Genomic DNA, 26380 nt, shown 5'->3' with positions numbered 1-26380 from the left:
GCTGGGTAAAATGTCCTTAGCATAAGAGGCGGGTTAGGTCAAGTGGTTATTAAAAGGGATCTATAATGTATGCACAATGTATAGTGTTTTTCGGACTGAATGACTTAACCCCTTAATGACAAAGCCCGTACATGTACGGGCTCAAAATGCATTGTTTTCAATGGGTTTAGGGACCGCCCATTGTCCTTAAGGGGTTAAGGATGCCGCTTATGCTGTGAATATGACATTTTAACAAAAATAACTCTTAAAGGGTTAAATCTGTCATTCCTCCCCCCTCCCTTCCACAGCGAAATAATAATAATAATAATTAAAAAAAGGTTTTGTTTGCCTTTTTAAAAACAAAATAAATCAGAAGAATTAGTGTTTTCGGTTCTTTTCCCCGGAAGCGGTCTCTCGATATAAAGACGGATCTTTACATTCTAAAAGAAAAATCCTCCTCGCGGCATCAGCAGGCTCGAGCGCTACTTGGCCACAGAGGAGATAACGGGAAATCGTTCTCCATCCAGAAGGAGTCCAGAACAAGTGTCTTTCCGAGAATGGTCCCGGCGTGACCCACGGACATCTCTGCGTTCATTACAGCTCCGCGTCACTTTAGAACAAAGGCTTATAATGGAGATGCTGGTCTATGGTTGGTCAACCAGCTTCTAAATAATGTCTCTCCCCTGATCCTGATTGGCTTCCTCAGTAGTAGTGGATCTGGAAGTCACCCAATGCATAGTCCGGGCAGAGGAGGGCAGCCTGGGGCTGGTGGGATCACGCTGGGTACTGATTCCCGTAAATAGGCGCAGGTTCATCGCTCACCGCCAGATACGTGGCCCTCATGCTTGGAGAATACTGAAGAGACAAAGAATAAAAATCAACACAAAGAAAGCGATTCTAGAAGGCATCGTTCTAATGTTTCCACCACCACCAGGCTAGTCTAGAACGTGGGAGATGATCCAGTCTAGTCTAGAACGTGGGAGATGATCCAGGACCATGTACTGAAACTAAATGTGAAACACCTTCTGGATTAACCGGGAATGGAATCTCACACGGCGGACGATGGGGGCAGACAGGGCAGGGGGTCTCGAGACTGAAGCACAAAGACACCAAATACACTTACTTTTCACTATTTAGCTCCAGAATATGGGTGCAAAAACAAAGGAATAATTAGCACTGAAATGACTGTGCTTTCTCAACAATTGACCGATTATAATTTTCTTCTTCCGGGATTTATTATTATCTTTTTTTTGTTTGTTAATCGGGTTATCTCAGACGGGTAATACCCGGCCTTCATTAAGAACTAAATGCTAAACCACACGATTTATATATAGATTTTTTTTTTTTTCGGGACAATAAGACTTTAAAAAAAAATAAAACAATTGAAACTGTATATATATAGATAAACCATCATTTAGGCCGAAAAAATATATTTAAAAAAAAAAAAAAATCGGAACAATTTCAATTTTTTTTTTTTTACCCAAAACAATTTCATTATTTTATGAAACTCGTCCACTGGTAATGAGGTTAACTGGTAATACCTGGCCTTTGTCCATGTTTAGGGTAAAAGGGACCAGAACGTGATAGGGCAGGGTGTTACATCGCCCTATGACATCACAACCCTACATTACTAGTTAAAGCGAAAATGGTGACTATTTAAGGAGATCTTAAGAAATGGTTTAATGTTTTATTTACTAATGTAAAGGTTTTCAGGTGCCAGGTCACCTTTAAATTAACCCCTTAATGACAAAATGCTCAAAAAGGCTCAAAATGCATTGTTTTCAATGGGTTTTGGGACCGCCCGTAATCGTTAGAAAATATGATCTTGCAATTATTTCAAAATGATTTGTCAAAAAACATGGTAGATTTCCCAATAAAAGTTACTCTTCCTACTTAGCGGCAGCAGCTGAGACGGCTTTGATACGTTAAATCTTTTTGATCGGAAACCTGTACGGAACGATAGCCATTTGTTTTGATGCCCACCAAAAATGTGTAGAGAAATAGTAAAAAAAAAAATAAAATAAAAATAGCAACTCTGTTACAAAAAGGATTTGGATTCTGAAGCCCACCGTACCGTGGGGGGAGGGGATCCCCTTCCGATTAAAGGGACATTCTCATAGCGAGGGTTACCCCCAAACAGAGCGGCCTGGTTCCTAAAAAAGAAAAACACAGAGAGAATAGAAGAATTAGGAGGGAATGGGGTTCCGAACCCGGCATAGGGGCGCAAAGGGAAAAAGCACAGGCCCTGCATTTCATGCAAAGTTTATTTTAATATTTATAAAAGTAAATATTAATAAGTAAATGATTATTAATAAATGGCTATAGGTAACTTATTGATTTATCTATTTGCAATTATCTGAAAGGTATATGTTTTGTAATTATTAATGCCAGTATGTCCGCGATTCAATAACGAAAAATTGCAATCAAAAGAAAATAAAAATAAAAGAGAAGTTTCTTTAACCCTTTGCGTGACACTCACATGTACTCTGCGACGGGGGCGTTTGAGATTGTCTGCGAAGGCGGCTGCAGGCTGACCTGGCTGCCTAAACTGCTGCTGTAGCTGCAGAAGCTCCTGAGCTGCGCACGGTTCGGGTTATGCACGGCGATGCGTTGGGCTTGTGGATTAAAGGGGTCCTCTTCATCAATGTCGTTATAATCTCTATCACTGAAAAAATGGATGGCAGAAATCAGCAAAGAGACCGAGCCTGCAGAACGCAAACGCTTTGATGCCAAAAGGTTAAAGGAGGTCTGCGATTGATAGCAGTGACGTAACGTGGTACAGAACATGGTATAATCATGCTATTGGATTTTGACATTTAAGAGTTAAGCTGGTAACAGCCTTCAATTCAGACATTTTTATTTCAGGGTGGATCTGCTGCCCTCTCCTGGTCATCCTGGGGAAGGACAGCCATATGGTACATAAAGTTGGGGTTCACCTGGAGGCCAGAAGATTCCAAGCTCTCGGGGCAGCGCACACCATTGCAGAAAACGCCAACGCTGCCATAAGGGAGAACAGCCCAAGGTACAAGAGTCCTTCCACCCCGTCGTAGCACATTCCAATCAGAGCCTCCAGGTAGTCCTGAGACAAGATAAGTCACACTTAAGAAAGTTTACATAAAACACAAACTATTAATAAACGGCATTTCTGTTCATCGATCGCTGGCTGCATGGTGTTCTCATCTCTAAGCCGGGCGTACAGATATCGATGATTGAAACACCGAATCTGCTGACAGATCAGACCCAGCCGCCATTTCTTCTGCTGTAAAGACACCCTAATCAGTCGTTTGTCTTGTCTGAGATTTAGGAGCCATTTGCCTATCACATGCATGTTTAATACCCTCATTGTATTACCCTCTACCACTTCTGCTGGGAGGCTGTTCTACTTGTCAACGCTCTTAGCTTATCATTACATCTAAGCCTCTGACCCTCACATACATGCAAGTGCCGTTCTCGAGTGTGCTGATGCCCACCTTATGAAGCCCTCTGCAGTCCAGCAGTGCTGTGATCTGGTGCAGGTTGGATTCAGACGTGTTCAGCAAAAGCTGGATTCCTAAGAGATCTTTCTGTAAAAGAGGAGAAAAAAGTGGCCAATTAAAGGCAACAGAGACTTGGGGCATCATTTTGGGTTATAAAACCACAACAAGCTGATACAAAGATGCTGTAGACAAACACAGGCATATTGTTTGATCTATACCTCTGCTAGCAAATTGGTAAGCCAAATGACTAGATCAAAGGCTTAGTCCTGTTGCCCAGTACTAACGACAGATTCATAAATACGGAACGGATCATTTTTCCAAGAAAGAACCCTTTCATACGGATCTCACCTGAGCTGTTGGAAATATAGGCACAGCAAACTGAAGTAATCCCTGGATCTGAATTTGCATGGTGGAGAGCGAGCGCTGGAAACTAGTGAGAGCCTAGAAAAGAAAGGATACGATTTTTGTTCATTCTGGCAGTTTAAGAGTTAATCCTTCAAGACAGAGGCTTATGATGTTATAGTTAATAATACCTACCCCTGGAACAGGGGTATCTAACTCAGGTCCCCAAGGGAATAACAGGCAGCTCACCCTGCTGGGAACTACAACTTTATTCTAACATAGAAACTTAGATCGGCCCCATTCGGCCCCAGTCTAGTCGCCCATTTTTCCTGCTGTAAAGACTCAAACCTTAATCAGTCGTTGGTCTCGTCTTAGATTCAGGAGCCGTATGCTTATCCCATGCATGATTCTATTCCCTCACTGTATTACCCTCTACCACTTCTGCTGGGAGACAGTACACGGGCTACAATTACCATCTATCTAAGCCGTACTATAAATGGCTGTGAATTCACCAGAGCTGCACTCGTATTTGTCATTTCTGTATAGTCTATCAATTTGGACAAAACGAAGAGGTTATGCTACCTGCTGAAATGGATTCTTAAGACTCTGGCTGCAGTATAGATAGTAACGGACGACTTCTGCAAGACAAACACACAATTAACGTTCAATATTTGCACGGGACGCAAGGGAACCAGCTGAAACATTTAAATGCCAAAAGATGGCTTCAATGGCTCGAGGTCGATAATGCCGCAGGTCTACATATAGAATCAGATCACATATAATATATGCAACAAAACTCTAAAGACTGCTGCTTGATAATATATTATACATAATAATAATAATAATAATAATAAATAAGTACATAGTTAATTATAAATCTGGTTACACTGCAAGCATCTGATTTGGATGAAATGGTCTCCTAAACCAAAGGGAAGTTCAGGATTTACCTTATTTTAGTTACTTTAGGAAAAAACACAATACATTTACTATAAAACTACACAAAACAGGACTGTAGGCAGCTCTAATCTGAGAGGTTCAATTGAACTGCCGCTACAAATGTAACAATTTCCACTGACTTCTAAGCCATTAAGAATAGTTACATAGCTGGAATTTCTACATTAATACATTTCTATTGAATTGAAGTACGTATCCCATGGGTCGCTTATCTCTTTTTGTAATGCAATTCTACATTTGACCACAAGAGTTAGATAAATCGTGGGCTCCGAGTGGACTCCGGACTGGTCAGTATGTTGTGAGCTCCCTGTCTGCATTTATAGAATCCGTTTATAATTCAGTAAGTAAATTCTTAGCGTTTACCGGCGCTGACTTGATCCTGCGTCATGTTCATGATAAATTTGTCAGGAGCCACACAAAAATCACTGGTACCCTGAAAGAGAAAAGCATGTGACATGTTACAAATACCCTCTACTCCAGTCGGATGTTCCCTGTCTTCACCATGTCTTAATGGATGTTTGGTTAGAATAAAAAAAGTTGTGTTTTTCCTTTTTTGGGGGGTTTATGTGCATAAAATCACCCGGATCTTTGTACATAGTATGCAGACTCTAATAAAACTCCATTGGGTGGCTAGAAATAGCTCCATCGTTTCTACAATTCCCTTAAAATAAATAGATTGGGCCATGAGATCTGCCCTTGTGGAGTGTTGTGTGATCTTGTATACCAGAGGCGATTCCTCTCCTTAATAAAATGAGTGTCACTATTAATCACCTTCTGTTTCCTAAAGTAGGGAAATATCTAACCTGCTGTAGCACTGATGAGACGCATTATGCGTAAATTGGGCATGCATGAATGCTTACAAGGCTTAGAGTAGCCAGTCAATCCAATAAGCAATGATCAGGGGAACTGGGGAGGTGAGAGCCGGCATTAGCTGGTCAGAGAAACCAGATTGGAGAATGGAAAATAGGTTGTGAATTCCAATCTCAGGCCCCGGAGGGAAATCAACAATTAGCCCGATGTCTCAAGCCCGAGAAATACTAAGCAACAAGATGCTACTCCATACGGTCTACGATTAGTATTGAACCTTTTATTCTGAAATAAGATAGATGGGCAGAGACCTTGGAGGTACAGCTCATGGTTAAAGTATTTTGACATGCTGAAGGATATACAGTAGGTGTCATAAAGTGAGGAGCCGAGGTGGCAAGAGGTGGACAGAAGCAAACTTGGACTAAACCATGTGCACATCGAAGGGGGTGCCGCACCTTGGGAATATGAAAGCTTGAAGGATGAATAATTCTGAGTACCATGATATTTGGTCTGTGGGTTTCATGCTGCTGCCCTAGACCATTAGAGATATGGATTTGTCCCAGGCAATACATTTCAGACATTTGATGGTAGTAAAGTGAAAATATGATGTCATTCGAGTGACAAAAGACACAGATGGGCGCACATGAATGTGCCTTAATTAAAATTGATAATTTAAGTAATGTAGATCTGGACAGGTTTATGGGAATTAATAGGTTACAAGCATCTTTTCTCGGGTGGTTTCTCTCTCTCCCTGGGGAGCCAAAGACGCACACAGGCTTATTCCTGCAATAAGGATGGAAGTAATGTGTGGGTCAGAAGGTGACACAATCGACTAAAGGGACAAGGAGCGGCAGCTCCCACAGATGGGACTGCAAATAAATCCCATTAGCTTCATTAATGTGTCCCGGAGATAGGAGAGCAGAGATACAAAGAGGAGAACAGAAACCTTACTGGGGATTCAGATGGCAAAGAGGTGAGACTGTGTCATTAAAAAGGTGTGGGGTGGAAAGGCAAAAAACTCAGAGGCAAAGGAGGCAATATGGACCACAACGAGGCAGAGAAGACTCCATAGACAGAGGAATTTAAAAAGACATGTAGGATAGATGGTGTAAAATGATGGGTTGAGGCTGCATTGTGGTGGACAAAGACTCAAGAATAAGGTGTGGTCTGATAGACAATGAGGCTGGGGCATGTGTAATACAGAGGCGGCTAATTTATGGACGGGGTATACAGAGTGATGTGTCAAGTACAAGACTGAAGCAGGAGAAGCAGAGGCCGAAAGGACAAAGTGACCTAGGGTACAGCTGGACAGCAGGGGCTAGGGTTTTATGGTAATGGGCAGATGCTGGGAATGTAAATTGATATTGAGAGGTCAATAGCTGAGGGCACCAAGTAGATTTATCAAAAGTACTTGGAGCTCGTAGCTTTTTTTTAATCATCAGTGTTATTGCTTTAGACATATTAAATTTAACCTCAACAAAAGCTGAGATCTACGGCAAAAGGGTGGCAAAACTATTTTTAATTGGCTTCGTGTACTGAAGTCCCCTCTTTGGGTCAGGTTTCCCCAAAGGGAAACAATGGGTTAACAATAACTTACTAGGGAGAAGTAATCATGCAGATCCTGAGAACAGCAAGCTAAGAGGGCTGCTTCCACGATATCCACATAAGGTGGGTTTCCAATACATATATTTTTTTGGTATGCTCAACCGTAAAATTTGAGCGGTAAGCTTGGACCAGTTACTCCGAGCCTCCGTGAAATTATGAAGATCTATCCGCGTTACAGATTTACCATAACCTAGTATCGTTACAATGGATTTTTAACAACTGTACGTTTGTATCACCTCTGGAGGGTCCCAAGTCCCAACACTTTCCTAAATTCTGAGCCTGTAACATCTGTCCAGCTGCTACCTGAGATCGGACACGGAATGTCGATGCAACATATTCCGGGAAAAGAACAAAAGCTCTCGCTGGTGAGAATGGGTGGGCCAGAGGATCGCTTAACTGTGATGGGTTTAAAGTGCCTGACCTGTCAGCTTAACAGGTTCTGACCAGGAAGACATGATGTATGAGTGTTTACTTTGCAGAAATCCTAGGCCATGAAGAGCTGTGTTACATTAACTGATACCCTTCCTAAACCGTAACCCTTTCCTTGACAGAGGCAGCTGCAATAAAATAGACAATAGTAGAATGGAGCGGTGGAAAGGACTACTTGAACCTTTGAAGGACCCTCCTCATCCATTTTTTGTATATATAGTGGTTACAAAAATACAGAGAGTTCCTGAGTGGTAAAGTTCTCCCTTTTCGTTATTCAAGCATGATTCCTCAGTACCATTGACTGGGAACGCCAGGATATGAGGTCATCTCTTGGTGCCATTATTTAGTACGATTAAGTACTATAAGTGAGAAGAGACAGAAAGACCAGTGTCTCCTGGAACACAGATGAAGCTACATGTTTCCCGGGACCACTAGGAATGAGAATGGAGATATGGGGTCCACCAACACTATAGCCATTTTGGATGCTGAAGAGTTATAGGTTGCTGGTTGTGGTTGGAGAACCCCATGAATGAATGGGGGGGGGGTTGATAACATCATACCCATTTCTAAAAAAAAAAACCAGAAGCAATTCACATGGGTTTTTGGATACTCAGAGACATGGAATGGAGTGTATTATCTCTCAACATGATTGCTCTAATGTCAAGACAATAGCCAAGAACAACATAGGGTTTTCAAGATTCTTCTCACTCTAAAGACTAGGTCCAAAATGTGGTGGAGGAAAAAACTTACGACAGCGGTGGAGGTATCAAGCGCCAGAGATGCCCAGCTCAGCGTTAGAGTCGCCAACCCAAAACATAGCATCCTGCAAAAGATAAAAAATATAAATATATAAATAAAATAAAAATGCATCATGTTATGAGACCTCTTAAGCTAAACTTGTAGGACAAGGTCGATCTTCTCATCAAATGTTTTCCCAAGTCTTTGTGCAAAACAGACTGTATCGTTAGTATCAGTAAAGCTGAAGCTTTCATTTCACTTGGCATGCTATCATTGAACCTTCATTGTGCTGTCCGCCAACCTAGTCCCAAAACTTGTCATGATCAGCCCCTTGCCTTTGCCCTTGCCCCCCGGCTAGGCGTTTCTATGGATAGTTTTGCTCAGGTATCTGGCAGAGTTTGCATTAAACCTTTTATATTGCCAAAGTCTGGGTCCAGCCCATTCAAACTGCGCTATTCCTCCTCGACTGCTGAATTATTCATGTCCGCTGCAGCTATCAGATCTCTGGCTCCATCGCAATTAGTTATCTTCTCCCCATCTTTCTCACTCTTTGGCCCAAACAGCAGTATTACAAATCAATGGACAGAGAAAGGAGGGGAGAGAGACGCAGGAACCTGTAATCAGAGCGTCCCGGGAGGATGCACCAAGCAGATGGGAAGCATCAATCCCTTCATCTCTCTGTCTGATTAGTCGTTCCACTTCCCATAGACGCAAAAGGTTTTCCCGCACTGTTGTGTAACGAGGCAATTGGACTAAAAGGGTACAGGGTTATTCAATGGAATTGCTTATTTGCAATTAGTCTACTTGCACCCAGGGCCAGCTCTACATCCCAGGGGCTGCTAGGGTGTAAGCCACAGGTAGGCTCCCCATCGTGAGATCTAAGAGGTGTCATGGGCCACTCAATGGTCAGAACTGGATGGAGCATTCTTGGAGTGTGGTACAAACATGGGGTTGTAAGTCTTGAATCCCTTTTTAGTGAGAATACATGGAATTTGTGATTCCAGGTCACGATATTCATACCTGGCAACTGTCCTGTTTGCCCCTATGGTCTCAAGGTTTTTACCGAGTCAAAGAACAGATTCTCAGGGTCACACAATCTGGAGCTGACTCCTTCATATTCTACTCTGATATAATGATATTTCAGCATCCCAGTTGGAGCTTTTCTCATGGCATTACAAAGACAACAGGCAAGAGTACTGTACGCACCTTTAATTTATATCCTCAGCTACATGAAAGGTCTGCTGGACGGGGTATTGATTTATCTCAATAACAGACAATGAGCACTACGCCCTTTCGGTCTTTAGTGGACCAACCATAGCCAGCAGTCACTTACGCAATGAGAAGACACTTGGAGCGTTTGGCCAGTCCCAGGCAGGTGACGAAGCAGATGACCAAGTCAAGGATAAAAAGAAACAGGTACGACAACCACCTGGGGCAGAAATCACAACAAAACAATGTATGAACAATCTGGAGAAGATAGCGTTAAAAACAAACAAAAAGAAAAGATCTAGAGAAAGGAAAAACCAATCCAAACACATGATAGAAATGGTGTGTTTACTATATCATTGTAAATGTTGAGTACAATGTTGAGCAATTTTGGTTAAAAGTGGAGCATCCATTGGTCGCTATGGTGATAGCATCTCTTTTGCCACTGGAATGTACATATAAACATTGCACCCATTTATCTTATACAACCCTCTTTCCTCTGGTGCCTGTCTCGACTACACATCCTAGTTATTATAAATGTGAATGAAGACTGATACAATTAATGTTAATGCCATATTCATCAATACAAATATAGCACCAATACATTACGTGACGCCCAATCAGAACCGTTGACACTGAAGGCCCTCTTTTGATTGGTCACCAAAGCCAAGTTTCCACAGTGATCTACTTTGGAACCAAAAATGGCTTCCCCATTCCAGTTCGTATTTGCTCTCCTATCCCTTATGCTTCGTTATGATTGGCTGTTTGTTTAAAAGCCCTCATTCCATTACGTATCCATTAAAACGTGACTTCATTGTCCTTTTTAGCATAGGAAGAGCCCTGCACTCTGCACACCATCGCAAGGACATTAGCTTAGGCACGTCCTTGGAACGAAAAATGCACAAGGCGGGTTTAAATAAGTAATTACTTTGTCATGATGGCTCGTGATCATGGTGTGATTGATGCGTGGGTGATCCAGAGCCCTGAAGAATCACGCTGAGGGCTTTATATGAATGACCTTTAGCTGGAGACCACAGAGTGCGTTTCAGTTGTCCTTTGCTACCTGTAGTATTCGATGAAGCTGGTCTGCCTTGCGATCTCAGAGAGGTTGACGCTGGTCCCCTGCCAGTTGGGGAGACTGGCGAGCTGCTGGATTATGTTCCCCGCCATCCTCTGCATTATCCTCAAGCTCTGCACATAATCCACCTTGACGGCAAAGATCTCGCTGAGACGCAGCAGGTGCTGATCCAGTCCCTCCTTCATCTTCGAGCTGGTTCCGGAAACCTGTCAGCGGTGAGAAGCAAACCCAGGCTTAGCCCAGTGCCCTACACAAAATCAGTATCCAGGAACACGAAGCGGCTTTGTCTACCACCCTGGAACATGGTCTTATCATATATATACATGGACCGTTTCCACCCACAAAACACCATCATTGTTTCTACTCGCCAAGGAAGCCCCCAAAGAACTCAGCAATCTTCTATGACACTTGGGCCTGGACTTTAGAATAACAATAGATATCAATCATTTCTATTTTACTTTTTTGTAACTGTTTCTGGGACTGTCATTGTTACATGTATGAAAGTATTGGCCAGACTCGCACGTCCCCGGGGGTTAATACAGATTTAAACCCCCCCTTTGCCTGAAGTTAAAACCGTCAGCCTTGTCAGAAGGTCCAAAAATGTGTTTTGATTTTTTTATTAAGAAAGCAGCTGCTGGGGGGGGGGGGTTAGCGTCCCCCAAACAGGTGTGATGGCATTTTTGTCGTATGTTCGGAAATTGGTGCCAGCTGATGTGAAGCTTGCGCTCTGTCCGTAGAGTCCGGGTTAGCGACGAGTGCCAAACGTGGATCTTCATAGTACCGTTAACCAACAGCTGGTGAAAAATCCACGCTGGCTCCCTGTCTCTTAACCCTTTAAGCATGACAACCCCACCGCCGCAATTACAATCTCCAAATTTTACCTAAAATACCCAAGAAATCATTTATTTAAGGCGTATAAGGGTCGGAAGAGAAGAACCCGCAGCCCCCTTTCCATGCCTCATGCGCAGCAGCTGGAAACGCATTCCCCCGGGGGAAGGTTTAACTCCCGATAGCCAGAACGCGATGGGGGGAAGGGTGCACAGATGCCCAGCTGTTGGCTTAAAAGACTGTGTCTGGGTATTCCAGCGAGGGAGGGCAGAGTGGAGGAGAATCGAGTATTGTGTGAGTGTTCTGTGGCCTGGCGAGCGGAAATAAGAGATGTGAGGTTGATTACTCATTGAGGTCTGTAGTGGATGCAGCATTTCGCATGTGAATGCAGGGGAAATTAAATAGGCTTTCAGCCGATAGACAGATAGCCCACATAATGGGCAAATTGAGTAACCCATAAGCAGAGTTATTTGATTCCTTCTGCAATTCTTCACTCCGGGAAGTATTCTGCGATGTGCGGACTTATCTGTGCTAAGTAACCTAATGGATGTTTTAGAAAACATAGTACCCTACAAACCACATTCTATCTATAAGCCGCGGGTGATGGTACCTCCCGCGTATATTTCATCTGAAAATGTGAACGTGGAAGAAGTATAATGTGTTTGACGTGAATTTGCTCTATTTGTGTAAAAACTCTCGTCTCTGTGTGCTAGATCATATGAACAGGTTTGTATCTTACTGCCCAACGGTAGGCGACAAAGAATGGCTGGATCATAATTGCCCCTATAGCATCACTTAACAAGGACTTACTGCCCTCTGCCATAAAGCAATGAGCACAGTGAGGTCTGGAAGCAGGGGGTGGTACCCAAGCATCACATGATCAACTCATTGATGAATTGTAGTCACTAGACAATAAGGTGAACATAGTGTTAAGACACACACACACATTAAATCGGTGATGTGATAAATGAAACATATGGAGTCCTTAGGCAGGCTTCAGGCCATCGTAGACCCCCAGCTGGACCTCCCTTCTGTAGCCCACCAGCCTCAGCTCGCACACATGACAGCTAAATCATTTTACTCTACTAGATAGCCCCCCGCTAAGGCTGTCAGTCTGTCTCCACGCTGGTCTGTCTCTCAGCACTCTCTTTATCCAAGGCACCCAATCTGTCTCTCTCTTCCTACCCCTGTTTTGTTGAAATAACATTCTCCCCTTTTCCGAGTTCTCCCCCCTGAAGCTTCTTCTCAGTTTTCTCACCCCTTACACAGGGTTCGGTATAATTCTGGAGGACCCCTGATACATACTGATCTCTCCATTAGTCACAGCTCGTAGAAAGTGCTGATCAGTAGATTAAGCAGCAGGAGGCTAATGTTTCAAGAATTCTTTTTGCAGCAGTGGAAAAGTATGTTATGCGTTACAAAATTCTCCAAACCATATGGATTTAATAGCAAAATAATAAAAAAAACAAATACAAGAATGGGATTATTAAATATTTTCTTACCAGAGAGTCGATCCCGGCCAGTGTGTGGTTTGCATTATCAAGGGAATAGGTCAGTTGGTAAATACCATCGTTTGTTTCGCTATTCCCATAAAATCCGATGCCCACGGCAGCACTGAAAACAGATCAGAGATGGAGAGGGGTCAGTAAACGTTACCTACGTTCCTCTACGATGGAGAACATGTAGATGTTCCTTAGGTGCTGTCTTCAGACCCGGGAAGTTCAGAGATTTCGTGAAACAATAACTGGAGAGACAAAAGCCGATTACCCCTGTTCTATGGGGCATTTACTAACAATCCATAAGTTTCTAGAAGACCTATAAACCTCAGGATTCATCAGCTGCCTGTAGGAGATCTAGTCCCCCGATCACTGGAGACGCTGTAGACCAGAGTTGTTCTGCTGTAGGCACCATGCACCACTGTCAATGGCTTTTTTACATCACTAGTATTAAAATGTTTTTGGATTGGATCGTTGATGTCATAAACCAATAAAAACTAGTTACATAGTTAATTAGGTTGAAAAAAAGACATGCAGTCCATCAAGTACAACCATTCAACAAACTCATATTAGTTGATCCAGAAGAAGGCCCTAGTACTAGTAGAAGAAGGCAGTTCATCACTCAATGACATTATATGTAAATCTTGCAATCGTTTAAAGCACTTTGTGCCAGGGCATTACTCAACAATGTACTTATATACCCCTCATGTACTCGAGTTGAAGAGCAAGTCAGTGTGACTAACCATCACTGACATATCTGGAGTAGCAGCTCGGAACCCCGGGCGATGCTCTGAGACGTCTCTGAGATGTCTGCATCTGACATTGTTCTTTTTCTAGACTGTGCCCAAGAAATGCCCGTCCTTCAGAAAGAGGGAAATGATCCTTACTGGTTGTGACATGTGGTTGTGAGCAGCCTTAATATTTCCATTGTATGGGCCCTACTTTAACATCCAGTGTATTACATGATTAACCACGGGGAAAATATTGGTTTTGGTGGCCCTTTGCTACTAGAGAGCATCTTGGAAAGACTTCTCTAGCAGTGTATTTGGTATCTCGGGGTCGCCGGTGGCATAGCCAAGCTTTGTCCAGCGGAATGGGCTAAAGAAGGACTAAAATTATACATCTGTCTGTTTCCACATTTATACACCTTTTACGGCTTTTCATTTCAAACCACCTCATTCCTTAAAATATTCCCTCTAATTGACATAATGCGTCACTCGTTCTCCTTGCACTCAAAGGGTTAAAATGAATTTTGTAATATCCGTCTCTTCAAGTCCCCCCCCCCCAAAAAAATAAATCCTTTCTCCATCAACCTATATAACACAAGTTTTTTTTTTGGGTGAGACCAACGCTATTTTAAGGAAAGGCTGAGGTTTGGTTATATAACAGGATTGCATTGACAGCCCAATTCTAAAACTGTCGGAGAAATCCCTTCTCCCAGCCCCTGATCCGCGCACGTCATTTTCTTACATTCCATTTTGTAGATGCGCAGACTTATTTCCTCAAAAACACTCACAGATATTCCTGAAAAAATGTGTCCCTTTAAACCTGAAGCCATTCCTTTTTGTAGGCCAAGGATTATGTAATCTATGTGACGGACCCGCATATTTATCACCAATGTATTGTCTGGATTGAGGGGTTATCAGTCCTCTCCATACAGACGCTGCCCCTCGCTGCGATTCAGGCTGTGATTCTGACCTGGCACATGCTCTCCCTATCCCTGATCCCAGTAGCGTACCTAGCGGGGGGCGGGGGGGGCGGTCCGCACCGGGTGCCGCTCATCAGGGGGGTGCCAACTTGCCGGCACCCGGCACCCCTCCAGAGACGGACAGTAATGTCCGCCGCTGGAGGAGCAGGCTCGCAAGGGAGCGGTATCGGAGGTCTTTAACAGACCACCGGCTCCCTTGAGTGATTTTAAGCCGGTTCAAGGATCTCCCTTGAACCCGGCTTAAAATCACTCAAGGGAGCCGGAGGTCTGTTAAAGACCTCCGATACCGCTCCCTTGTGATCCGCGCGGCAACAGCTGCTGTGCGCCGGGGTTTGTTGTCAGATCCCGGCGCACAACACTGAAGCCGCGCCCACCGCTGTCAGTGCCCTCTGACCCGGAAGAAGACAGAGAGGACAGAAGAACTGAAGAAGAAGAGGACTGAAGAAGAAGAGGAGCGAAGAACAGGAAAAGGAGCTGTAAGGAGAAAAGAGGAAAGGTAGGAAAGCATACAGTGAGAGTGGAATGGTGTATGTGTGTGGATTGGTGTATGTGTGTGGATTGGTGTATGTGTGTGGATTGGTATGTGTGTGTGGATTGGTGTATGTGTGTGGATTGGTATGTGTGTGTGGATTGGTATGTGTGTGGATTGGTATGTGTGTGGATTGGTATGTGTGTGGATTGGTATGTGTGTGGATTGGTATGTGTGTGGATTGGTGTATGTGTGTGTGGATTGGTGTATGTGTGTGTGGATTGGTGTATGTGTGTGGATTGGTGTATGTGTGTGGATTGGTGTATGTGTGTGGATTGGTGTGTGTGTGGATTGGTATGTGTGTGGATTGGTATGTGTGTGGATTGGTATGTGTGTGTGGATTGGTATGTGTGTGGATTAGTATATGTGTGGATTGGTATGTGTGTGTGGATTGGTATATGTGTGTGGATTGGTATGTGTGTGGATTAGTATATGTGTGGATTGGTATGTGTGTGTGGATTGGTATATGTGTGTGGATTGGTATATGTGTGTGGATTGGTATGTGTGTGGATTGGTGTATGTGTGTGGATTGGTATGTGTGTGTGGATTGGTGTATGTGTGTGGATTGGTATGTGTGTTGATTGGTGTGTGTGTGTGGATTGGTATATGTGTGTGGATTGGTATATCTGTGTGGATTGGTATATCTGTGTGGATTGGTATATCTGTGTGGATTGGTGTATGTGTGTGTGGATTGGTGTATGTGTGTGGATTGGTATGTGTGTGTGGATTGGTATGTGTGTGTGGATTGGTATGTGTGTGTGGATTGGTATGTGTGTGTGGATTGGTATGTGTGTGTGGAACTGTGGATTGGTATGTGTGTGGATTGGTATGTGTGTGGATTGGTGTGTGTGTGTGGATTGGTATGTGTGTGTGGATTGGTATGTGTGTGTGGATTGGTATGTGTGTGTGGAACTGTGGATTGGTATGTGTGTGGATTGGTGTATGTGTGTGGATTGGTGTATGTGTGTGCATTGGTATATGTGTGTGGATTGGTGTATGTGTGTGGATTGGTGTATGTGTGTGGATTGGTGTATGTGTGTGGATTGGTATGTGTGTGGATTGGTATGTGTATGTGTGGATTGGTATGTGTGTGTGTGGATTGGTGTGTGTGTGTGGATTGGTATGTGTGTGGATTGGTATGTGTGTGGATTGGTATGTGTGTGGATTGGTATGTGTGTGGATTGGTATGTGTGTGGATTGGTATATGTGTGTGGATTGGTATATGTATGTGGATTGGTATGTGTTTGTGGATTGGTGTGTGTGGATTGGTATGTGTGTGTGGATTGGTGTATGTGTGTGTGGATTGGTATGTGTGTGGTTTGTTATGCGTGTGGATTGGTAAGTGTGTGAGAGTGATGGGTGTTATGCTGTACCATTTCCAATGTATTTTTCATTATATAATTATGCTCTAAAGTACATCATAACTCCCATCACTCTATACTGTTCCATACAGTGGCAGAGCTGGGAGACAGAGGCCTTGCACCCCCACCGCAGGACTCCTGAAAGGTAAGTGAACTTAAAAGAGGGAGAGGGTAGATAGTTAGGAGGGGTAGATAGGGAGAAGGGAGTGAGAAGGGGTAGATAGGGCAGAAGGGAGGGAGAAGGTGAAGATAGGGCAATCATACTCCTATCATGCCAAGTCTGCGAGTGCCTCCTGGAATCTGGGTATGCCTGGGCACGATAGGAATGTGATTGCTGTTAACAATTATATATATATATATATATATATTGTTATTTAATTGTTTTGTCCTATTTTGGTGTGTAACTTACTTTAAATAAAAGTGTTAGATTTTTTTATGGTGTGTGTGGGGGGGGTCATATTCAGTTTCGGCCAGGTAGTTTTAAAGTGTGTGTTTGGGGGGGGGGTGCCACATACAGGATCCGCCCCGGGTGCCAAATACTCTAGGTACGCCCCTGCCTGATCCCACAGCAGAGATTCACGGCTGGCCAGGATTATAAACACAATCCTCAGGCTAAGCCTTTGTATGGAGCGAGATCTAATCAAAGTGATTCACAGGCAAGGGTCAGGAGTCCTACTGAGCTGAGGAAGAGAGGGAATTGGAAGCCAAAGGAGAGAGAGGGAGAATTATTAACAAACAAAGCCATTTCTCTGATACTTATATCAGGGCCTCGTCTTCTACCAGGGAGTGCAGTGGTCTACATGCCAAGTAGACCACCGAGTTACTTCTAGGAAGAACCCACCAACCTTTGAAAAAGTGTCCTAACCTGCAACCCAACCACACATTCTTGTGTGTTCCTCACTAAACCTTGACGCACGTGGGCTATCAATGAGTATCAATGAGTGTTTTTGGTCTTTATCTTATCAGATACATTGTAACCTTAGATTGTAACTGTGAGAATTAGCATGGACACCAGGAAGCAGATATCACGGCCATCACAATGGTGTGCAGGAGGCTAGGAAAGTTGAGGAGTATGAAGTATCTCACCAGCAAAGCAGGCCAGAGATGACCGCAGTCCATGTGACGCAACAGGAACTTGTCTTCTTGATTTCTGTCTCTTCATGTTTCTTGCAGCAGCAGAAGTAGATCAAGTAGATGGTGAGGAACAGGAGGTTGATGGCCGCACAGATAGCAATGAGCAGAGCCCAAAACAGCAATGACTGAGGAAGGAGAGAGAGAGATAATTATACATTTCTATGGACTAAAAATTGTTTTTGTCCAACCTGACAGCACCTAAAGCCATGGTTACAATACGGATTCTGGAATTAGACAAAGGGTGTCCATCTGTGATGGAAAGCTGAGGACCACGTTGATGTGACGTCAGATGCGTCCTTTTAACAATTTATTTATGAGTTTGTGAATTCTTATCATCAAAACTACAATACAGAACTCAAGGAAAACTTAAGTTGTAATTCTGCAACATACAGAGTTACCTGTTGCTCGACACTACCCCCCCCCCAACCCCCGGTTTATGGTAATGTAGTCAGATAAGATTTCAATTAATTTTTTAGGGGGAAGAGATAAAATGAAACAACAGTGTTAAAAAAAACAGCCTTCAATGATTTTTAACGGCCGCGCCAACATAACATTTTTACCTCCCCATTAACTTTAAGCACAGTCTAAACGCAAGTCGAACCTCTCGTAGACCAATATATCTCAGATTTCATGGAATGTTATTTTTAATGAGGTTCCTTCGCAAATTGTTTGTAAAGATCTATTTATCTCTTCCGCTGCGCTGGAAGCTGCTCGAATCTTATTTAACGACAATGTCAGGTAATCCAGAACTAGCTGAGCAATGATCCAGAAAAGATAAAAATCATTTTGTGGGAGATGGCAGATTTGGGGATGTAGACGTTCTAATCTGAAATCTACGCGGAAATGAAGCGATCGCAAATATTCGAGAAGATAAAATCAGGCTAGCCACTACAGCTAATGAAAAGAAAACATTGTGACGAAAGGTTTTTGCTTTTCGGCCAGTTGTAAAAGCTTCAGATATCGCAGAGTTAAGAACCATCTGGACGGAAAAATCAGGAAAAAATAAAATTTCCGGTGTTCTGTGTTTTGGAGATCTGGTGATAAAAGAGTTGTGTTTTGGGGAGTGAAGAAGACCAGCATCTAGCTCTGCCGGCCATTAAAGTCATATCCAACACTTGCTTCTGCGGTAGGATTTAGGCCATTTCCACGTGAGGATTTGGTCCTGTGACCTGGATCCTGATCCCTTCCCCCTCCTCGTGACATGAAACATCCATGAAATAGCCTTGTGATGTCTGTGGGAACCAGGGGTTGGGGGAGGAGGAATGATACATATAGTCTTTTATGTTTTAGAAGCATTGCACCCCCCCCCCCCGTTTCCTGTTTCCATAACTTCCTCTCTTCTGTTCTTAATAAATACCATTGGAACCGGGAACCCCTGTAGCTTACAGATGACAAAACGATGACAAGACGATAGCTCTGTTCTCTAATAGGTATCCCATCTGCACATTGCTCATACCCAAAGAGGAATTCGCAACCAAAACCAGGGCACTTCCCCCTTTAAATATGATGGTTTATACTCATCATTTCCTTCTAGGGTCACTAACACCCAGGACTTCATATATTCACATATTTTACAGTTTACAGTTCAATACACCAAATAAACCCATGCAATAGTGTGGTCACTCGCTCCATTTCTTTGGCTGGCCACCTCGCTTGGCGTTGAGCTTGAAGGACTCACAAGGTGGCCACGTGGCATCTGCAATGGAGGTCACAGACCTCCACTCATTTTACTGCTCCCTGAGCTAGTTAGGGGAGATCAGAGAATCCCCCAACCATCCCATGATCTCCACTGCCCACAAACGCAGTGCCCGGAAATCGGACATGCCCTGTAAAAACTGTGGCAGTGTAGTATACCAAGGGAGCAGCCATCTTCATGTGATCGGGACCTGCATCTCCATTAAGATTTCTCTTCTCTATTAAATTGCCGATTATTCTTGATGGGCAGCCTTAGTGAGGGTGGGTGAGGAGAAGGAAGAGAACTTCAGAGCAGGGATAGACAAAGTGTCCTTACGAGGACACCAGTCTCCATGGCAATGTTTGTGAAGATCCACAGAACATCATTAAATTGTCCACCACAGACTCCAGTAAATGTCCACCATGAGCGATGTTGGTGCCTTCCCCTGCTTCAGAACAGGACATTTATTAAAGCTGCATCTGTCACTGATCTAAAGCCTCTACAAGGGTGACAAAATATCTCCAAAACAATTAAATAAGGTGCCCAAGCTATAGTCTTGATACATGAGTTGAGTTATGATGAATTTCCATCTACTATGGTGCTAGCCAAGCCAGGATTAAAGTTCTTGGTAAAAGTGCCGGCCTTCTGTATTGGAGACGTGTGGGAGATCCCATGCTGTTTACAATCTTTTAGTTGTTTTCCTCACCTTCGCTTCCTCTTAGGATCCATACTTTACACACAAACTAAAAGTCTGATGAGGCTTCAGATTTGCTTCCTGTCCCCAACTCAACCTAACCTCAGCTTCTGATCATATCAGAAAGACTGAAACCCCCCCCCCATCGTAACCAGGATGTTACAAGTATTGGCTTCAAAATAGTTACAGGATGTCGAACAATGTTTCAAGGAGCAAACACAGACATTGGCCTGGACCTGCAAAAATACTTTTAGAGACCCCAAAGCTCCATAGCTCCCAAGTGTCCCTATTAAGGGAGCAGGCTTTTTTGGGGGGACTCAAATCCTGATTCGCCTCTTTCATCTCCTGATGCCCCCTCTTTTCTAGGAGTTCAGAATGTTTGTTGTGTATGAGGGTATCACAGGGTTCTACAGCCCCAAATCAGTGACATAAAAAGTCTGGTAATGCCCTAAAACAAAAAAAAAAATGGCACCTGGCCACGTTGGGATTTATGGGAATGTGAAACATCAACTGCTATAGGAGGTTTTTTGGGGCAGTTGAGGAACCCGAGGAACTCGATAAAATTCGACAGTTGGGGGAGCCATCCCTCCTATCCAGCTCATCCGCGTGCAGATTATCATCAATGTTCTACGATCCACTAGAGTGTAAGCTCATGAGCCAAGTCCTCCTTACCTAATGTATTGGGACATCTGGGTGGAAATTGTTGGCACCATAGTATATATAGCATTATATATCTATATACATACATTTGTTAACATGATGTAAAAAACTGTATGTCCACAAAATCCCCAATGCTAAAGGCTCAGTAATGAATATTAATCCCATCGCACGAGAAGTTCTCTCCGCTCCAGGATCCATTACCAGGGATGAGAGGGATGAGAGGGTCTCTCTGCACATTAGGCCACCATTACCTGTGTACGATCTTTGTTAATAACCTAAAGCTTTTTACCAGCATTAAAGCCACCCAAAGCTATATTTGGTTTAACACCTTCTGTGCTGAAATGGAGTCCATCACTTCCCTCGACCCTAAATTTAAAGGGATACACACCTTCTACACTACTTGCATGGCCAGGCATGGACACCACCATGTCGAAAATGCCTATTTTCCTATTTTAAGGGGCATTTTCATTTCCTCTTCTTTTTTTTTTTGCTAAAAATTAATATAATAAAACAATAAATAATAATAATAATAATATAATAATTCTTCTGCAGAACTTTTGGGGTAGATCAATCCCTCTTCTCCTTTTCTCACCTGGGTCATACATATCAGATAAATTCTCCGCTTTTTAAATGTTCTTTTTTTTCTGAATGACAATAATTGAACTTAACAGACTCTGTCGATAAAGACTTTAGCGTCACACAGTTTTAGTGCCAGGGAGGTAGGAGACACATTGGCACAAGAAGGGTTAAAATTACTATTAGTAGAGGGGGTGGACAAAAGGGGGCGGGGTCTCTAAACCGACCCCCAAACCTTTTAATCCTAACTAGCAGCTGACTCTGGATGACCCTCGTTCCCAAGGTCTTATGCATTCTGTAGTGTAATGGAGGACACTGGCCCTTTAAATCCCTGCTTGAAAATGTTTGACAAAGCGATATATATTTATGAATAATATATAATGACGGCAAAACAATCTTTACACACAGGCGGAAGCCATCGGCATAGACTTAGATACTCAAATGCAACAGTGTCAGACCAAGGTAGGGTGGTGCTATATACAAAAGAAATGTCCTGGTGGTAAAATGGGTGCAATCGTCATAGCAACCGATGGAGTGCTGGTGCTCCACTTTTGCTATTTTATCCTAGAATCCTCCTTATTCTTAATTCTTAACTCCAGCTGTCAGTACGGCATGAATATTCCTTTGATCTGCAGGAAAGAGCATTTGATGGTGACGTTAACCCTTTCTGCGTGTTTTGGAGGACTTTGCCCTGCCGTAGTTGGCTGATTAGCGCTCTATGGTTACAATCAGTTCTGTATTATTATTAGAACATGTCATTGCCCCACAACACAAATCTTATTACCCCTGGCAAATAAGACGTGAAATGTAGGGATTGGCGCAGTTCTGCTGCGATGGACACTTGCAGAATGATTGCCCCCTGATAACGTTCTAAATATAATAAGAGGGGGGTTTCCAGGGACTATTTGCCTCCCTTGTATGTGCTTCACACTGGCCGGTATCTGCCTCTCTTGTGTAGCCAACAATCAACAAACTATTTTAATCATCAACATTGTGTCAATAATAAAAACATGCTACATCACATTATTAACTCTTTCAGTACCAGTACCACAATCCATGGGGGGGGGGGTTTGAATCCAAGGTAAAGGGGGATCAACCCAGTCATGAAGAACACGAAAGTCAGCAATAACAGGTGAAAGGAACAATAATCTCTGTTTTTTTGTCACCTGTCTGCTTCTTGTAATGATATAAATAACAACTCCCATAATACTCACCAGGCGGCATGATACGGAGCGTCGTGGGATTTGTACTTAACACAACATATTTTTCTCCCTGAGCATACACCCTAGCGCTGTATACAGTAATAACCCCTCCAGAGCTGTATACAGTAATAACCCCTCCAGAGCTGTATACAGTCATATAAGCCCGTTGCGCTGTATAGAGTAACAACCCCCAGTGCTGTATACAGTAATAACCCCCCAGCGCTGTACACAGTAACAACCCCTAGTACTGTATACCTGTCAAAACCCCCAGCACGGTATACAGTAATAACCCCTCCAGCACTGTATACAGTAATATAAGCCCCTAGTGCTGTATAAAGTAATATAACCCAGCGCTGTATACAGTAACAACCCCCAGCTCTGTATACAGTAACAACTCCGAGTGCTGTATACAGTCATAACCCCCAGCGCTGTATACAGTAATAACCCCCATTGCTGTATAAAGTAATAACCCCCAGCACTGTATACAGTAATAACCCCCATTGCTGTATACAGTAATATAACCCCCAGCGCTGTATACAGTAATATAACCCCCAGCGCAGTATACAGTAATAAAACCCCCAGCGCTGTATACAGTAATAACCCCCAGCGCTGTATACAGTAATATAACCCCCAGCGCTGTATACAGTAATATAACCCCCCAGCACTGTATACAGTAATATAACCCCCAGCGCTGTATACAGTAATATAACCCCCAGCGCTGTATACAGTAATAACCCCCCAGCGCGGTATACAGTAATAACCCCCAGCGCGGTATACAGTAATAACCCCCAGCGCGGTATACAGTAATATAACCCCCAGCACTGTATACAGTAATATAACCCCCAGCACTGTATACAGTAATATAACCCCCAGCACTGTATACAGTAATATAACCCCCAGCGCTGTATACAGTAATATAACCCCCCAGCGCTGTATACAGTAATATAACCCCCCAGCACTGTATACAGTAATATAACCCCCAGCACTGTATACAGTAATAACCCCCAGCGCTGTATACAGTAATATAACCCCTAGCGCTGTATACAGTAATATAACCCCCAGCGCTGTATACAGTAATATAACCCCCCAGCGCGGTATACAGTAATATACCCCCCCAGCGCTGTATACAGTAATATAACCCCCAGTGCTGTATACAGTAATATAACCCCCAGCGCTGTATACCGTAATAATAACCCCCATTGCTGTATAAAGTAATAACCCCCAGCGCTGTATACAGTAATAAACCTCCAGTGCTGTATACAGTAATATAACCCCCAGCGCTGTATACAGTAATATAACCCCCAGCGCTGTATACAGTAATAAACCTCCAGTGCTGTATACAGTAATAAAACCCCCAGCGCTGTATACAGTAATAATAACCCCCATTGCTGTATAAAGTAATAACCCCCAGCGCTCTATACAGTAATAACCCCCAGCGCTGTATACAGTAATATAACCCCCCAGCGCTGTATACAGTAATATAACCCCCATTGCTGTATACAGTAATAACCCCCAGCGCTGTATACAGTAATAACCCTCAGCGCTGTATACAGTAATAATAACCCCCATTGTTGTATACAGTAATATAACCCCCAGCGCTGTATACAGTAATATAACCCCCAGCGCTGTATACAGTAATAACCCTCAGCGCTGTATACAGTAATAATAACCCCCCAGCGCTGTATACAGTAATAACTCCCAGTGCTGTATACAGTAATATAACCCCCATTGCTGTATACAGTAATAACCCCAGCGCTGTATACAGTAATAATAACCCCCCAGCGCTGTATACAGTAATAACTCCCAGTGCTGTATACAGTAATATAACCCCCATTGCTGTATACAGTAATAACCCTCAGCGCTGTATACAGTAATAATAACCCCCATTGTTGTATAAAGTAATAACTCCCAGTGCTGTATACAGTAATAACCCTCAGCGCTGTATACAGTAATATAACCCCCCAGCGCTGTATACAGTAATATAACCCCCCAGCGCTGTATACAGTAATATAACCCCCCAGCGCTGTATACAGTAATATAACCCCCCAGCGCTGTATACAGTAATATAACCCCCAGCGCTGTATACAGTAATATAACCCCCAGCGCTGTATACAGTAATATAACCCCCATTGCTGTATAAAGTAATAACCTCCAATTACCCCCAGTATACAGTCATGTTGGTTGTTTTATCTCATTTTGTTCCAATAAACTCTCTTTATCTGCAGACCCGGAGGCCGCAGTGCACAGGAGCTTACAATCTAGAGGGGAATTGTAAAGTACTGTTATTATGTACAGGGCTGCAGTATATGGCGGTGCTATATAAATCTAATATAAACACTTAAATCAGACAGAAGACCCCCTGGGGTGCTCAGTTTAAGCTCCTGCAGTGACTTCCACCCGCGCCTTTAATATTTTATTTTAACTTTTAGCATTTATTTCGTCCAGAAAAGGATTAAGGGAGGGGGTATAAAAGATTTTAACTCTTTGGTGGCAAGATATATGGTACCAGCTTACATAATTAGTAGTATTTTTGTCCAAGTTCATATTTAATATAATAGATCCTTACTTCCAAGTGACAGGCTTTGCAGGGGTTAATACATAAATATCCTAGTGGGATATTAAAATAAATTATAAATGTAGGGTTCTGAGTGCATAAGTGCTGGAGGATACAGATTGATGTATCAAGAGGAAACGGTTCTAGTTCTAGGTAACTCACAATGGGGATTCTCTAGAGAATAGATACAATAACAATTATAATAAATAAAACAATAATGGAAAATAAAATAAACAATAAAAAAAATATATATCTATATCTATATATATATTTTTTTTTAAAATCAGGTTTGAAAAAAAGACACTCCTGCATGGGCTGAGGATTTTTTTTTATATTATTATATTTACATTATTTTTTATATTTTTATATCTATTATATTATATTATTTTTTATATTTTATATAAAAAATACACAATAAATAGGAAATGGGGGTCTTATGCTGATGGGAGGAAGAGATAAAAAAAAAAACAAAGAAAACAGAACAAAAGCCACAGGCAGATCTCCCAGCCCTGCTATGTACTAAGACAGTAAAGTGCGTTAAATGCCCTTTTTTTATCGGTGTTATGCATTGTAAGGGGTTCTCCCCAACTTATCGCTATGTAGTGCATCGCAGGGGTCCTCTAGAATAGAGGATCCAGACAATGGGAGCGGAGGGTGCAAAGTATTTAGGAAAAAAAGCTGCGATATCTCCCCACTCGTGTAAATGACACGGTCCCACGCGTGTACTGTGGGGTCTGTGGCTGTCCCAGCGGCAGATCGTTTATTTAAGTCCGTGTAGCATCATTCCTGTCCCCAGTACCCACTCCTCTGCCTGGTGTCCCCACCCGTGGGGTACTGACCTGCTGATAGCCGGGGTCCGTGGGGTTGAAGTCGCTGCTCCTGGGCTGCAGGGAAAGCTCCAGGTGCGGGAGGTTGTGGAGCCAGTAAACCCACCAGGGAGTGATGTATTCCACGCGAGCAGCCGCCATCTCCCCCCCAACTTATCGCCCGGGGATCGGACTCAACATTCCCCGGACTGCTGTGGGACTAAGAATCGTCGCGGGGTCTCGCAGCGCGTACACTAAGCCGGGCATGGCGCGGGCGCGCGCGGGGCGCACACACACGGTATAGTTCATGTGAGTGGTCTGAGCTGCTAATGGGGTCACATGGGGGCTTCATGCTCTATAATAACCTTCTTAACCCTGTGACTGCTGGTGATTCCTTATATCAGCACATATTTGGAAACAATATATCTTTGATCTATTATTATTATTATTATATTATTTATATGATTACAAAATATAATAATAATTTACATAGTGCCTATCCCATGCATGTTTACATTCCCTTACTGTATTACCATTTAAAAT

General features: G+C 43.1%; 1 protein-coding gene across 1 annotated transcript; it reads right to left on the bottom strand.

The window, feature by feature from the left end:
- Positions 1 to 424: 424 nt before the first annotated feature.
- Positions 425 to 26064, bottom strand: TTYH2 (tweety family member 2). The gene is made up of 14 exons (XM_053453990.1): positions 25871 to 26064; positions 17623 to 17795; positions 12945 to 13056; positions 10600 to 10820; positions 9664 to 9759; positions 8343 to 8415; positions 5115 to 5184; positions 4380 to 4435; positions 3804 to 3896; positions 3450 to 3542; positions 2916 to 3058; positions 2459 to 2644; positions 2054 to 2132; positions 425 to 834 (listed from the first exon to the last, which is right to left on the bottom strand). Exons 1-14 carry the CDS (start codon positions 25997 to 25999, stop codon positions 754 to 756), a joined length of 1605 nt encoding a protein of 534 aa, XP_053309965.1. The 5' UTR covers positions 26000 to 26064; the 3' UTR covers positions 425 to 753.
- Between the last annotated feature and the right edge of the window lie 316 nt (positions 26065 to 26380).

Source organism: Spea bombifrons, chromosome 13 (assembly GCF_027358695.1).
Source record: "Spea bombifrons isolate aSpeBom1 chromosome 13, aSpeBom1.2.pri, whole genome shotgun sequence".
NCBI lineage: Eukaryota > Metazoa > Chordata > Amphibia > Anura > Pelobatidae > Spea > Spea bombifrons.
This window is presented reverse-complemented; position numbering and strand designations above follow the sequence as displayed.

What these genes read in the sequence shown, in the direction of transcription:
- TTYH2 (XM_053453990.1), bottom strand. Translation starts at nt 25,999, where the DNA reads ATGGCGGCTGCTCGCGTGGAATACATCACTCCCTGGTGGGTTTACTGG. An exon ending in TGGCCGGGATCGACTCTCTG is followed by an intron (nt 10,821 to 12,944) that starts GTAAGAAAATAT and finishes CACCGCTGACAG; the next exon opens with GTTTCCGGAACCAGCTCGAA. An exon ending in GCAGGATCAAGTCAGCGCCG is followed by an intron (nt 4,436 to 5,114) that starts GTAAACGCTAAG and finishes TTTGTCTTGCAG; the next exon opens with AAGTCGTCCGTTACTATCTA.